A 14,509-nucleotide genomic window follows, 5' to 3' on the forward strand; every position below is an offset into this window, starting at 1 on the left:
AAGCTTCAGTGTGCTCTCTCCATTAGCTGCTACAATAAGATGTTTACAGCTGTGTTATACATTATACAACATATTCATACATGCCTCTGAGCTGAGAAAGAACCCTTGGATATGTTACTTTTTCTTAAGACCTAATGGTGTGCATCATGACAAAAGAAACGGCTGGCAAAAACATGTACCTGTACATGTCTTTATGCTCATACCTGTCTAGGGAGATACAGCACAGGTGAAGGATTGATGCTGTGGTGAGCAGGACATCTAGAGATGTTCGGACCAGGCAGAACATCTCTCCATAAATCCAGTTATCCTGAACCAGCTCAATAGCTCCAAAGGGCATCACCAGCACCGACACCAGCAGGTCCGCAAAGGCAAGTGAGACAATGAAATAATTGGTCTTGATTTTCCTACAAGACATATATTAAAAAAACTCAGCGGGACTTTTCAAAGCAGTACATCCCATGTGCGGATAGACCCAACTGTTCACTAAAGGGTCCTCTAACCTACCTCTAAACTATTTTAAATGGTTGTCCCTAATTACTTTCCTGGTTTGGGGGCCGATTGTTCACAAGGACCCCTGCATGACTGCATGGGTGTTTCTACCTGTGCACACAAAAGATGTAACTGGACATGCACATGCCTGTTTGTGTGACCAAACTGGCATGTTATATGCACCACTTTCCATTGTGTGTGTGCAGAATGCAGCACTGTGCACATACAAATAGACTCTCAAGTTGAGTGCATTTTCAGTGGTTCTTAATAAAAGTTAAGAAAGCCTCAGCATTTTCTATTGTTTTCCTTGTGCTCTGTGGCCTCTATGTTTGATTTCCCTCTTTATCCCACTAGTCTTACCATAAACATTAATAAAAGTATCAAGCCTGAGCATGTGTCTCTCAAACCACCCACTTCTCAAGCAGTCACAAAGAGTCAAGGCTCTTCTTCTGCCTTCTGAAGCTACCCGGGTGTGTTAGGGGCTGCCTACACTTCAGTCAGAGGTGTGACTGCAGGACATAGAGCCATACCTAACCTAGCTTTGACCTAGCTAGTGTAAGTACGAATAGCAGTGAAGCCGCAGCAGCACTGTACAAGCCCACCCAGAATCCTTGGTATGTACTTGAGCAGTTACCCCGCGCCGTTACGGCTTCACCGCTATTGTTATTTGTGCTAGCTAGATCAAACCTAGCTCGGATATGTCTGCAAGTGTTGCAGTCTCACCTCGGATTGCAATATAGTTGTACTCTTAAACACACCCTCTTCTCCTTCCCATCCTGTTATTCCCTAAGGAAAGTGGGCTCTAGCAACCTGCGAAGAGTTTCAATTTAAGAAGAAAAGTCATTTTGTTTCTGGGGAAGCCCTGTTCCATCTGAAGATGGCAGCCAAAGTAGGAGACAGAGGCAGTATGGTAACAGCATAAAAGGCCTGGGCTTCCAGGAGATGAGTGAGCATTACCCAATAGGAGCTTCTGACGGGATAATGTTGAAGGTCTGGGCTTTCAGGAAATGGGTTGGTGACAACACTGTGCTGGAATATGTCTTCTTAGGCATGCAGGACAGGTGGAAGGAGAGCAAATGCCCAAGGAGAAGTTGGGGGAGGACTGAGAAAGAGACTTTTGTGAAACATACAGACTTTCCTCAGTACTTCCAGTGCTGCACACAGCCTGATTAAAGCTAACGTGCCAGTATCAGGATGGGAGCTCTCAGAAGCTGACAGTCAGATGATGAATTGCTAATTAGCAGGTCCCCCAGCTATTACTCTAGCAGGGGAAACACTCGGCTTACCATATCCCTGTCCAGTGACTGTGTGAGTCTCACTAGACTAGATAACCTGCAGGCTTTATCATGGAAGCAAAGTCCACACGTATGACTTGTTTGTCCTCTTGATAAGTTGTACACTATTAGGTAACCTGTTCTACAGGGAGAATTAATAGGGTTTAATAAGACTTGGTCTCTAATTTTATTACCTGCATGTTAATCATTATTCATTTGAATTTTTCTTTCAGTTTTTAGTGAAGGCAGTTGAAAAAGGTAACGGCTGCATGATTAGACTCATTGGCAGAGCTATGTGGAAGCTCAGGGCTGGAGTAGCAGGCAGTACTGCAGGTCAGGGTAGAGCTGCATTAGCAGAGCTGGGGCAGGTGGGGCTTTGGATGGAAGAAATGTGGATTTGAAGTGCTTTTATTCATGTGCATGGAGGTACATTTGCAGAATCCAAAGGCTATCAGCTATCACTGGAGAAAGCACGTCCCATCTTGGCTGAGGTTTTGAAAGAAATCTAAGAGGTGCCCAAGTGTCTGTTGTGAGCTGGGTGCCTCACTTCTTCAGGCTCCTTTGTAAACCCCACTGTATGCCCCGCTGCATCCTGGTAACACGCTAATTGTGACAGACACAGCTCCTGCTCCCTGCATTTTTCTGACATGTTTTGTTTAAAAGGAACTGGAATAGGAAAGGGAAGGCGCTGTAATGCTTCTCCAGCATTCCCCTGTGTGGCTTTCTGCAAGTGATTTATCTGTTTTTGATGCCTGGAGTGCTAAAAATATAATGATTGGATAATAAAATGATCACACTTCTGCAGTATAAATCTGAGTCCAGACACATTGGGAACAATATCGGAGTCTGACTTTGCCATGACTTCAATGGTGGGGAGAAGAAAGGAGAGAGCGTTCTTTATCACAATGTTTTATGTTCTTAGCTGTCTGGGTTTGGTTTTTGCCCCCCCCCCCCCCGCCCTTGCCAATTACACGGCCGTGTCCTTGTAAAATTCCTCCTAAAGGAGGGGACTGAGTGGGCTTGCATGCTGGCTCACCTGAGCTGCCTGTCTCTGCATACTGCCACCATCACCAGCAAGTTCCCCAGGATCGCCATGAGTATAACCGCCGAGATAAAGGTGAGCAGTGCGATCTTCTCTGCCACGCCGAACCCCTCACTCGAACTGGAAACCATAAAAAGAGAATGCATCAGAGGAGGGCAGGGAAAATGAGGGTGTGTTGGAGCCACAAACTTTCAGCAAATAACTTCAGGGAGATACATGTGTTTAAACAACTCTGTCTGACCACAGTTTCCTCTGAAATCTGCCTCTGCACCAGACGCATACATATATATACAGTATATATAAATAAATTTCTTGCTTATGGAAAAGATATGGGACACGTATATGTTCTGGATTTTTCAGAGGAAAGGTTAATATGAGGAATATCTGCAAATACTCTGCCTGTTCTTGTCGACTGTGGGGCTAAATACACTGATCACAAAGAGCTATTTTTTTGGGTGCTGAACTTGGGACAAAAAAGGTCCAGTTATCATAGGTAGGTGCTCAGCACTTTCTGAAAATCAGAGCAATCTGATTAGAGCTGGCTGAAAATTTTTAATTATTTTTTTTCAATAAATTTTTTTTAATTGAAAAGCTTTTTCTTTTTTTCAAAATGTTCAGTTCTTTCACCAAAACTGGAAATTTCAAATTTTAGAATTGTGAAATTTTGTGTTTCTGGTTTTTTCCCTTTACACGCTCTTTTTGTTCCTTTTCCCCCCACTACAATAGAAGGAGTGGTGTCCATGTCATTGTTCTTTTACTTTTTACTTTGTAATTTTTCTAAAGTTGGAAAAGTTTTCAAAAATTTGCTAAGTACCAAAAGGAAAAAGGAAAAATTTGAAAAAGGGTTAAAATACCCAACCCTAGACATGGTTAATTTTATGTATTTAATTTTTTGGGGGTAGGAAGACTTAATGCGGAAAAGGAAAGAAAGAGGAGAAAAAATATGAAAAGTAAAACCGTTCTGGAAAAAAAATACAAATTGTTCTGTTTTGAATCCTTCAGAACTAGATCAACACTTTGAATTTTTTTTTTAAATTATGTTTTCATTTTTTAACCTACTCTACCTGGTGTCTACAAGAGGTACCCAAAATCTAAGACATCCAAAATTACTACATACTTTTGAAAACAAAAGTATTATTTATTACATAAATGTGTGGATGGGTGTGTGTTCATATAATGGAGATGCTGTAATGTCTCTATAGTTAAGATTGCATTTAGATTTGCCCTTGGAGCAGGGGCTTAAGCAGGAAAATCCTCTTCACAATGTAGGAATAAAATAGTGTATCTTCCCCTAATGTACAGAACAAGAAGGACTTAAAATACAGAATGAATTTTGAGAGAATTTTCAGATAATTGAAAATCTGCCAATTATGAGCCATAATCGTTTTTAAATGGTCCCTCAGTATTTTTGTTTCTTAACAGGTAACTTTTTCTAGGATATATCTACTAAATACATTTCTGATTTATTAAATTTGCTAATTGACTCCTTTCTAGGTTGGCGAAAGCTAAGATAGAGGCTCCCTTTAAACTTTATTGATGTACCAACCCTACTGGTTACACCGCTTCCATATACTTTCTAATGGTTACCAAATAACTTCATCATGGAATCTATGTTGTCATTGAGTGGATGCTCCACAATCTAAGCTTTCATTTTGAAAAATTTTCAGTACTTTGATGTGTACTGCTGAATTGAACATGAGTATGGCAGAGAGGATATTAGTGTGTTACTGTGCTGGAATGTCATGATGGTAACAGGCTAGTGCTTGGAGTGTTGTCTTAACTTAGGAATTCCTTGCTTTTTAGTGTTTTTATCAGGAAATAATACCTGCGCACCCTTAACACTGAGTTTAGCAAGTTTTTGGAGTGAAAATATTTATAAGTATATGAGGGAGAGAGGAGAAAAGATGCTCTGTCTTCATCACAAACCCTTTATACTTGCTACATAGAGGTATTATACTCAGTAGCGTAATCGAGGGTAAACCTGGTAAATAGAGTTTACCCACTTCTCATTTGGGGAATATAGTTTAGTTTACTCACTTCTTTTTGTTTGTTTGTTTTTTACCACACCACCACTGGTTATACTGTCCTGAAGCCAGTTAAGCTAGGTTACAAAACAAGTGCAGAGGATAGTATTATAACTAGAACTGGGCTAAAAGCAACCCCTAGGTTTGTACACCCCCCCCCAATATTTCTCTCTCACACACCCATGAGAAAACATGTGATGATGTAGCTTTTAACACCACAGCTTTGTATGCTTTCCAGATGGTGGCCACAGCAGCAGGAATACTGCACTCTTTTACCCAAAGAAGAGATTTGTGATGCTGGTGCCAGTAAAACCTCTAGAGCAATAAAGACTGAAGGTTTTCACCATTCTGTGCAGAGGGTCAAATTTAATGACAGGTGAGGTTCAGCAGGAAAATGTTGCCAATTAGGAACTGCAAACCTTTCACGGATGCCCAAGACAAAGATGGGGTTTATTTAGCACCTGAAAGAAATGGCACTTAATTAGGAAGATGTCTACTGAACTCAGCGCAACTTCAGTGAGGGCAATTAAGGCTTAGAGAATCACCAACATGTGTCTCTTGCTCCATTCAAAAATGTTGACAAGCCTCCACTGTAGCACAGTTAAAGTTTCAAAGCATTTGTTGAGGAGCTCTGCTTCTAGCTGCCTTGGGTCATTGGTTCTTGGACAGCTGCTGAAATGAGTGGTTTTGTTTTTCTAGTCCCTGCGATTATACTCACGTGGCTCTTAATCACTGGCTGCCATTTGGCTAATTCTGTCCATGGACACTCCCTCACACCTCCTGTGCTTCCCTCCCTCTGCCCCACTTTTGAGACCACTCGTAGCATGGCCAATACTAGCTCTTGGCAGCTTTCCACCTCTTTAAACTCGCCCACCAATTCAAATCTAGACAAATGTTACCATTTACTGCACTTCTCACTCGTCAATCCATGGTCTGCACAGACCCAAGGGGCAGCAGGCAAGACTGTTGATGGATAACCAAGCTGATTAGTGTAATCTGAACTCCTTGCTCCTTCCTTCTAACCCCACAATCCCAGGCCATCATCCATTATGAGTCAGTCATCATGTGGATGATCTAAGAAAAGGAGTGTTAAAGAAGTTGACTGATTTCTATCCTTGGACATTCTCTCTCTCCCACTTCCCTCTATTTACATCTGATTTGAAAGAGTTTATTTGCCATAGAAAGACAGGTTTTCCTGACAGTGTTCAGAGAAAAGATGTTGGTAATTATGACAACTTAATCTGCCTTGCATCACTGCACTTTAGAAAAGAACAAGAAAACAGCCGATGAGAATCAGTCCCTGTCTGATGTGAATTATGCAAAACTAGAAAGGACAAGGTAATTTTCCTCTTTTGGAGATGCACAGAACTCTCTCTCCCCGTTGTTCAATACTTCCACAAATGGCTATTGCACAGCTGGGGAAGGTTATGCATTTGCCAAACACGAGTTATGTTGAGCAAAACTGCATGTCAGAACACCCAGCCTTGTTAATAACGTTCCTCAGCAGAAGAAGACACCATGTATATTTAGGGGGAAAACAAAAGACAACTTCAAAGGCAGGTCTTACAGTCACAGGCTCACTTGCTGGGAACACAGTGGGACTAAAAGCAGCCAGAAACAACGGGGTTGCTGTGATCAAAGGCACCTTGATTAGGGAGCTGTAATTCCGCCTGCCTGAATGGAGTATTCATAATAGTCTAATGGTAGCTCAGTGGCTGCATCTGTGAAACAAAACGTCAGGCTGCATTGAATATCTCTATACAAAAGATGTTCCTTTTCCTCCTGGGAGAGGGTGGCAGTACATGCTGTCACCATGAAGATGATGATGGGTTAATTTATACCCATAGTACCATAGTTGTTCATGATGCTAGGTTTTTTGTTTGCTTTTTTTAAAGTTATCTGACTAGTTTATCTCTCTCGCTGTCCCTCCTTCTTTCCTATATGGTGCCCATCATCATGATATCGGAACACTTCTCCAAATTCTGAAGTGTACATATGAAGATATATGTATTTCTTTCCCCTCCTGTCAGCAGAGACAAGGCATTAGCTGGTTGGTTTGTGCTGCTGGTGTGGGAAGAGGAGGCTGGAGGAGTGGGCCTTGTATTTTGCTCTGAAGGTGCCAATGTTTGTGGTCATTTACCATTCTTTGGGGTCAGCTCCATCTTTGTGAGCCTGCCTGCCGGGAGTTTCACCCTTGTGAGGGACAGTTTTGCTGACCCAGTGGAATGCAGCTGTCATGGGAGGCCTTGATGTTGCAGGATCTTCCAAGCAGTTTGGGCCAGTCCATGGAGGGCTTTGAGACCTTTAATTAGGCTTCATGTTCAACAGGAAAAACAGGTGGGGGGAGATGTGAAACAAACAGGAGTATGTGAAAACACCATGGAGCCAGCACCCCAGGAAAGAAACCATAGGGAGTTGTCCTGACTTTGGGGACAAAAACAATGCACTTTGGGATATAAGAAGAAGGCACCAGGACCCTTCTTTTGTCCTACACTTAAAGGGGTAGCTGGGTAGTGCAGTTATACCCAACCAACCTCGGATGAAACGCTGCAAGAAAGAGCTTAGGTGAGAAATTGCTTGAGATAAAGTTAGTCTATTAAAATTAAGTCTTCGTCTAGTAGAAGCATGTTATACTTTTGTTTTATTTGTAACCTGTTGTTCTTATTACCCTGGCTCACTATCTCGTAAATCTTTGTTAATAAGCTTACATTTGTTTTCAGTACGAATAGATTACAGTGCTGTGTTGTTATATAGGAGCTGATACTCAGTTGAAACAAACAAGCTGGTGCGTGTATGCTGTTCCCTTGGGAGTAGCGTGGCTGGTCATTTCTGTGCATGTCCATTGACAGGGATGGACACTGCAGCAGGATGCTTTCAGAATGGCTCAGGGGCTCGGGTGCCCCTATTGTTAACCTGCAAGACAAAGTGGGGCCTGGCAGAGTCCAGACTAGAGTCCTTGAGTGGCTGTAGTGCTAGCAGTGTCAGGGAGCTGACCTCCAGCTGCCACATGGAGGACTACCTCATGCTTGAAATGGGGGTGGGGTAATGAGGTGACCCGTGTAGTCCTGGGTACCCCGAGAAAGTGTCACACTTGGAAAGACTGATGCAATGCTAATGAGGAGAGGGATGCTCTTTGAAGAACCTACCACCTCTACAGCATCACCCTGCCTTTAGAGAGTCCATAGCCTGGGTGTCCACCTGAACTGTTCACTGCTTCTGGATGACTACCTTCTAGTGTTAGATTCAGACTTAGCCACAGTGATGCATGGATTTCTTACATCCAGGTTTGATGGTTGTCCTTTTCTATATCTAAGGGTGAAACCAAGGCCTGTTAGAAGCTATAATTGGTTCAGAACCCAGCAGCCTGGCTGCTCACTAACATAGGCCACCAAGAGCCCATTACCCTCAGGTTCCACTTCAAAATGTGATCCTAGTGCATCCTAAAGGCTCAGAAGGCAAATAAAAAAACCTCACCAAATCTATTATTTTTATATAATCTTATGATTTTCAAGCCAATCTCATGATTTTTAGTGAGACTGACTCGTGATTTTTGAACATTTGGGGTTGGCAATACTGGCAATCTCACGGACAGTGTTTCAGCATCAAGAGGTAAGCAGCTCTGCGGAGCTCCAGGAGTCCAAAGGGCACAGTTAGAGGCTGACTCCAAGTGAGGACTAGCAGGATATTGTTTCAGGACCAGACTGCGAGCTGCTATAAATTGGCATAGTTCCACTGAAGTTGATGGAGTTATGTTCCTTTAAACCAGCTGAGGATCTGACCTTTCCATTCTAATTTTTGAGGATGTGGGAGGAGACATGCGTCCTCATTGGTTTAGAAACACAATGTAGAATGGGCAGGGAAATGCACATTTATTTGCATACTTCCACGTGCACCCCCTACATACACAATAATTTTTGACCCACCAGGGAGAACGTATGAAATTTCTACAGACTATTCCCACAAGTTGTGTGGTACTATGCCCCTGAGGGAACTTAAATAGAAGCATGTATCATTGAAGACCCAGCATGAGTGCTCAACCATGGTACATTATTGTGCATGTGCCTTTGGAATAATCTTTTGTCAAATGGGAATATTTGTTAATTATGCAACTACAGTAATTCAAAGCTCTTCATAATGGAAGAAGTGGATATGGATGTAAATTAAAATCGGTGGTTTGGCATGACATTGTTTTTCTCAAATCTGAACATTTTGCTTCCTGAGCATGCTTGCTTGTTGAATACTGTGGAGACTGATGAGTTTGCTGTTATCAGGGAATGAAGTTCAGACAAAATAATTATTGGCTAGTAAAAATATAGAGGACACTTAAGGAAAAAAGTGAAACGCTGATGCTGAATGAATGTACAAAATCCCACATATAAGGAGATACTAAAATAGTTTTTCAAGTACATTGAAAAAGCTCTTATATCTAGTTATTAGTGTGGGCTGGGTTTTTGTCTTCTATAATTATTTGTCAAGTTCAGTTCCTAGTTTCTTGTAAACACCCAATGTTTTCCAAATGACACTACATACTTTCACATATTTTACCTAGCAATTCGAACATATGGATTAGTCATGCTGTATTAGCAGTAGTATTTCTCCATCAGCTTTTATTATACATGTTATGACATGGGCTCTCTGCTGTTATAATGGTTCGGAAGTGAATTGGTTAAAATCTTTAAGAATCATTCAGGCATCAATACTGCACTGGGAATGCACATGCTGCTCTTCTGCATTGGAGCCAATGGGACACCTTACAGGAGCAGGACTCTATGCAAGCAGAGCTTCCAAGGAGTCCCACAGTGAACCTCTACTGATAGTGGGGTCTGCCTGCATTAAGGCATTGCCAGGATCCGGCCTTTAGACATGAGAGTGGGTTATTGTGAAATAATTACAGCTACGCTTATTATCCAATTTAAGGCTTGGAGATAATGAAAGATGAAATTCATGTGATTTCTGCAAACACAAAAGGAGACAGAGAATGAGAATGAAGGCACAATAGGATTTACATTTCCAGGATAACAGAGCACAGCAGACAAAGTGAGGGATTGGAAGGCAACAGGGAGCCATTTTAAAACAGGAGAGAGAAAAATCAGAATACAGAGGAAGAAATGATTATGCATCTGCTGGAGGTGGTCAGGGACAATAATAAATATCTTACAAACAGGACATACTATGACTCTCATTGACTCACTCACAGTGATGAAAAGATTAGGGTGATGTCTTGGACTATGTTGACCTAGTGGTAATAACTGATTTCACAAAGACCTTAAAGCTTCGGGAGAATGTATGGAACCAGATTTTTTTTTAAAGAACCTTGCTTTTGCACTCAGGAGCCGCAGTTGCATTTCACTTAAATATTTTAATTAATAAAATGAGCATCCAGTTATTTGCACCCACAATTATTTCCAGGAACAAAATCAGAGGCTGAATGGAAATGCTTTTTAAATTGGGACATGTTCCTTTATGAGTAAACTAATGACCTGTGTCTCAGTGCAGAAACATTGTAATAGAAAAGTAATTACCTGACCTATAAATGTCAGGCTCTTACAGTGTAGATAACCCCCCACAAATATTAATTAGAGGTCAGCATTCATTTAGCATGATATCCTTTCTGCTATGTGGTGTCCCATTGAATCCAGTACATATTTTCATGAGTTATACAGCCTGAGATATCCTCCTCCTGCTTGTGCAGATGGCAGGACCATATCTAATGGTTTAAAATGAATTACACATTTCACTTCTGTTTTAGAAACAGATTTGGATGAATTAAATTATTGACAAGGCACAAATAAATGACTTTACATGCAGCAAAATAATAAAATCATGCTCTTGGTTTATTTGTTTGGGGTTTGTTTCTCCCTTAATAATTTGAAAAAACAATGTTGCTTTTTTCCGATGAAAGCTCAGGAGAGGACTGCTGGCTGCCTGGTTTCCACTGGATGGTGTTTGCTGCAGAGGGGGATGTGAAGAACATTATTCTGTAGCAAATAACATCAGATAAAGCAGAAACAAGCATCTTTCTATTGAAAATCCATCCCCATTCAGCAGTGCCAGCAAATCATTCCCATCCAACATCAATTCCATAGGCTGTGTCAAATAGGTCTCAGCCCAGTTCCTGTTGGATCAGTGTATGCACCAGCACTGTTAGAGCTGGTGGAAATGTTGCTGATTAATTTTTTTCTGGTGGAAACCGATGTTTTGTCTAAACCAGGGGTCGGCAACGTTTGGCACTCGGCTCGCCAGGGTAAGCACCTTAGCGGGCCGGGCCAGTTTATTTACCTGCTGACGCGGCAGGTTCGGCCGATCGCGGCCCCCACTCGCCGCGGTTCGCCATCCCGGGCGGCGGGAAGCGGCGCGGGCGAGGGATGTGCTGGCCGCGGCTTCCCGCCGCCCCCATTGGCCCGGGACGGCGAACCACGGCCAGTGGGGGCCGCAATCGGCTGAACCTGCCGCGTCAGCAGGTAAATAAACTGGCCCGGCCCGCTAGGGTGCTTACCCTGGCGAGCCGCGTGCCAAACGTTGCCGACCCCTGGTCTAAACCAAAAAATTTTGCAGAAACATCAATTTTGTAGGTCCTGGAAAAGAGAGAGTCTGAATCTCAACATCCCAGGGATTAGGGTATGGCCTGGGGTATAGGAGACCCAGGATGAAGTCCTTGAGCTGCCTCATTTGGAGTGATCAGGGAGGAAAAACTCTGCTCGAATTAGGTAGAGCAGGGATTTGAACATGGGTTCCCCACATCACAGGGCAGTGCTTTAACCATGGGCTGTAGAGAGTCTTGCTTCAGGAAAGGTTGTGTGTTCCGATGCATAATGAAAACCAATTTTGAAAACCTCAACACGCTTTGTGAAACTTAACGATTGTTTTCTGGCCAGACCTACACACTAGTTTCAGACGAGGAGGCCAAGGAGGCTGAACCCAGTCACTCAGAATTAAAGATGGCCTCTCTGTAATGGGGATGAGACACCCGGATGGGGCCAAACAGGTGAACCTTGCATTGACACAGCACAGCCTTTACCTTTTCTTGACTCTCATCCTGTCACCTTTCACCACCAATAACGTCATTCAGGACATCTCTCCACTACAGCTGGGAATGTGCTTCCCAGCTAGGGCAGATAGACGCAGACTATCTCTGCTTGAATTAGCACCCTAAACATAGCAGTGTAGTTGGGGGCAGTATGGGCAGCAGCTTGGATTAGACCCCTGAGCACAAAGCTGCAAGGACCCCCTGGGTGCGTACTCGGGCAGTGAGCCCCAGTTGCCCTACACACAGTACACTGCTATTTTTAGTGCGCCAGCTCGAGCAAAGCTAGCGTGCGTCTGCCTGCCTAAACTAGGAAGCACACGCCCAGTTGCAGTGCAGATGTGCCCTTCGAAAACCAGAATCCAGCCAGGGGTGCTCAGGTTGTTTAGGTTTTTAATGACTGAGAAACCCAAGCTGGGGAGTTGGGGGAGAGGGAGTATATCCTCCTCTCACGGTGTCAGGTGGAGGAAGTGACTGTAACTCTTAATAACGCTGATATGCTCATTCTGATCCACCTCTGACCATAAGGAGATTGGGTGTCTCTAGCTAGGACCAGAAGAGAGAGCTAAGTAAACAGCCAAATGACTAATAATAAATGCTGCGGATGATGAGCGTACAATAACGCAATAACAGCAGCATACAATAACGCTGCAGTATACATGCTTGGTGGACCTGAGGAAACTCAAAAACTTACATATTATTTGGGAGAGTAATTTATGTCCAGCCCCAGGCTGTTTAAAATCACTGATGCTATGTGCTGGCTGTACATACCAGCTGAGCTAGCTGGACCAAAAGCTAAGATGTCTTATAGGATCAAAGCTTTTAAATAGCTGCTTGACACCGCTTAGAATCAAGTACCAAGAAAAGAAGACAGACTAGTTAAATGCTTTTAAAAATGCTTTGTGTGGGATGCGTAGTCAATCAAGTACGTGCTAATAACACTCTCTCCATTTAGACATCAGGTGGGTACAGGAACGGCTGGTGCCCTGTGGGGCCCTCCATATGCTCCCACAGCAATTTCACCCCTAGCTAATTAACCTACAGAGGGAAATGTTAGCATCTGACATGGGTTTGAAAAACAAAATTTGGATCTGGGTTCATTTCCCCTCACCTCTCAGATTCAGGGTGCTGGTTCAAGGCCTCATAGAAATAGAGAGCTCCTGGGTCACATCCTCCGCTGCTGTAAATGGGCATAACTCCTTTGTAATTAATGGACCTTCATCGGTTTATACCTGCTGAAGCTTGAAAATTTTGGCCCACATGCCCTCACATCTGACTGCACATCATTGTGTTCCTTATTTGTACACACCATAAAGTGCATGGGGGATGGCTGCAGTGCTCTGTTGCAGGATCCCTTTCTGTTTTGTAGGTACTGGGTGAAACCAAAGATCAGACACCTCTTTATTCAGAAATGTCTTGTCCCATACTTAGCCCAGGATTCCTTCTTCAGAAACAAGCCCATGATATCTGCCAAATGATACATTTCATTTTAATAAAGCAGAGAGAGGACAAAACAAACAGAGAGAGAACCCGACCGAAGTACACCTACAATCAGAATAATGTGATTATTCTGTATATTCAGGGTAAGTGGCTCCTGCCCATCCCATCCCCTATGTACGCCTAAAACATGGAGAGCTCTATATTAAAAAGATGAATACCACACAGCTATGCTAACTAGATCAGATTTAATCAACCACATTATTTTCCTAGCAGTGTTCCCATTAATTGTCATTATTAATCTCAGACCCAAAAGGCAAAGTCTGTTCGATGCTTTAGATCAAGAATGATGATAATTGACTCTGTTTCAGATTCTGTTCTCAATTAGAGTTGTGTAAATCCAGAATAACTCCATTTACACCAAGTTAACTGACATCACCATTCTCTCTCTCTGGTATATAGATATACACACAAATACCTTTGTCTCTTATTTATCTCAGAAATACAGGGAAATGAAGGGAAATGAATGTATTTGATACACATCAGTGGTATAAGCTCATTTTGGATGATGAGAGTGTTTCAGATAATCAAGATTCAGATACAAGAAAATTGATAAACAAACTGAACTGTACATGTTGTACATACACAGAACAGTCTCAACGTACTGTTTAATGTATCTTGTTGCAACCGGGTGCAATACTTAGACCCACTGAGACATCTCAAGCACAGAGTATTAGTTTTAACTAGTGAATTGCTACTCTTGTGACTTTAAGTTAGGAAGTCTACAAACAACGTTGCACTGGTTTAACTAAATTAGTTAAACCAGTGCAAACTTCCATGTGTAGACCAGCGCTTAGATGATGTTTTAGATTTTAGTCTTTTAATTTCCATTGCAGTTATTTTTGTTGGGGGAAGGAAATAATTTTGCATAGTTTATAATGAAGTTAGTGTCTTTATAAGACACTTCAGTAACTTCTGGCTTGGATTTTTAAAGGTGCTTAAGGAAGCCAATGGAAGTTGAGAGGAAGGATGGTCCAGCGGTTAGGGCATTAACTTAGGATCTGAGTTCTATTCCATTCTTTACAACAGACTTCAGGATCCTTGAAAATTCCAACTGCACAAGTTATAGGATAGTAGCGTTACACTGTAGAAAACAGGTTTATAACAAAGAGCTGTAACATGGAAAATCTGTATCTAAATTAGAACTGGCTAGGAAAAT

At 42.4% G+C, this 14,509-nt stretch overlaps 1 protein-coding gene across 1 annotated transcript in view; it reads right to left on the bottom strand.

The window, feature by feature from the left end:
• The window catches only part of HTR4 (5-hydroxytryptamine receptor 4), a 129,219-nt gene extending 116,172 nt beyond the window's left edge, over window positions 1-13,047 (bottom strand). The window contains exons 1-3 of the mRNA XM_065409986.1: window positions 12,965-13,047; window positions 2,800-2,925; window positions 204-404 (exon numbers count right to left, since the gene is read on the bottom strand). Coding sequence (XP_065266058.1) covers window positions 204-404; window positions 2,800-2,925; window positions 12,965-13,047 — 410 coding nt within the window. The remainder of the gene's footprint in view (window positions 1-203; window positions 405-2,799; window positions 2,926-12,964) is intronic.
• Window positions 13,048-14,509: the final 1,462 nt, after the last annotated feature.

The sequence above is a fragment of the Emys orbicularis genome, chromosome 8 (assembly GCF_028017835.1).
Source record: "Emys orbicularis isolate rEmyOrb1 chromosome 8, rEmyOrb1.hap1, whole genome shotgun sequence".
Classification (NCBI taxonomy): Eukaryota; Metazoa; Chordata; order Testudines; family Emydidae; genus Emys; species Emys orbicularis.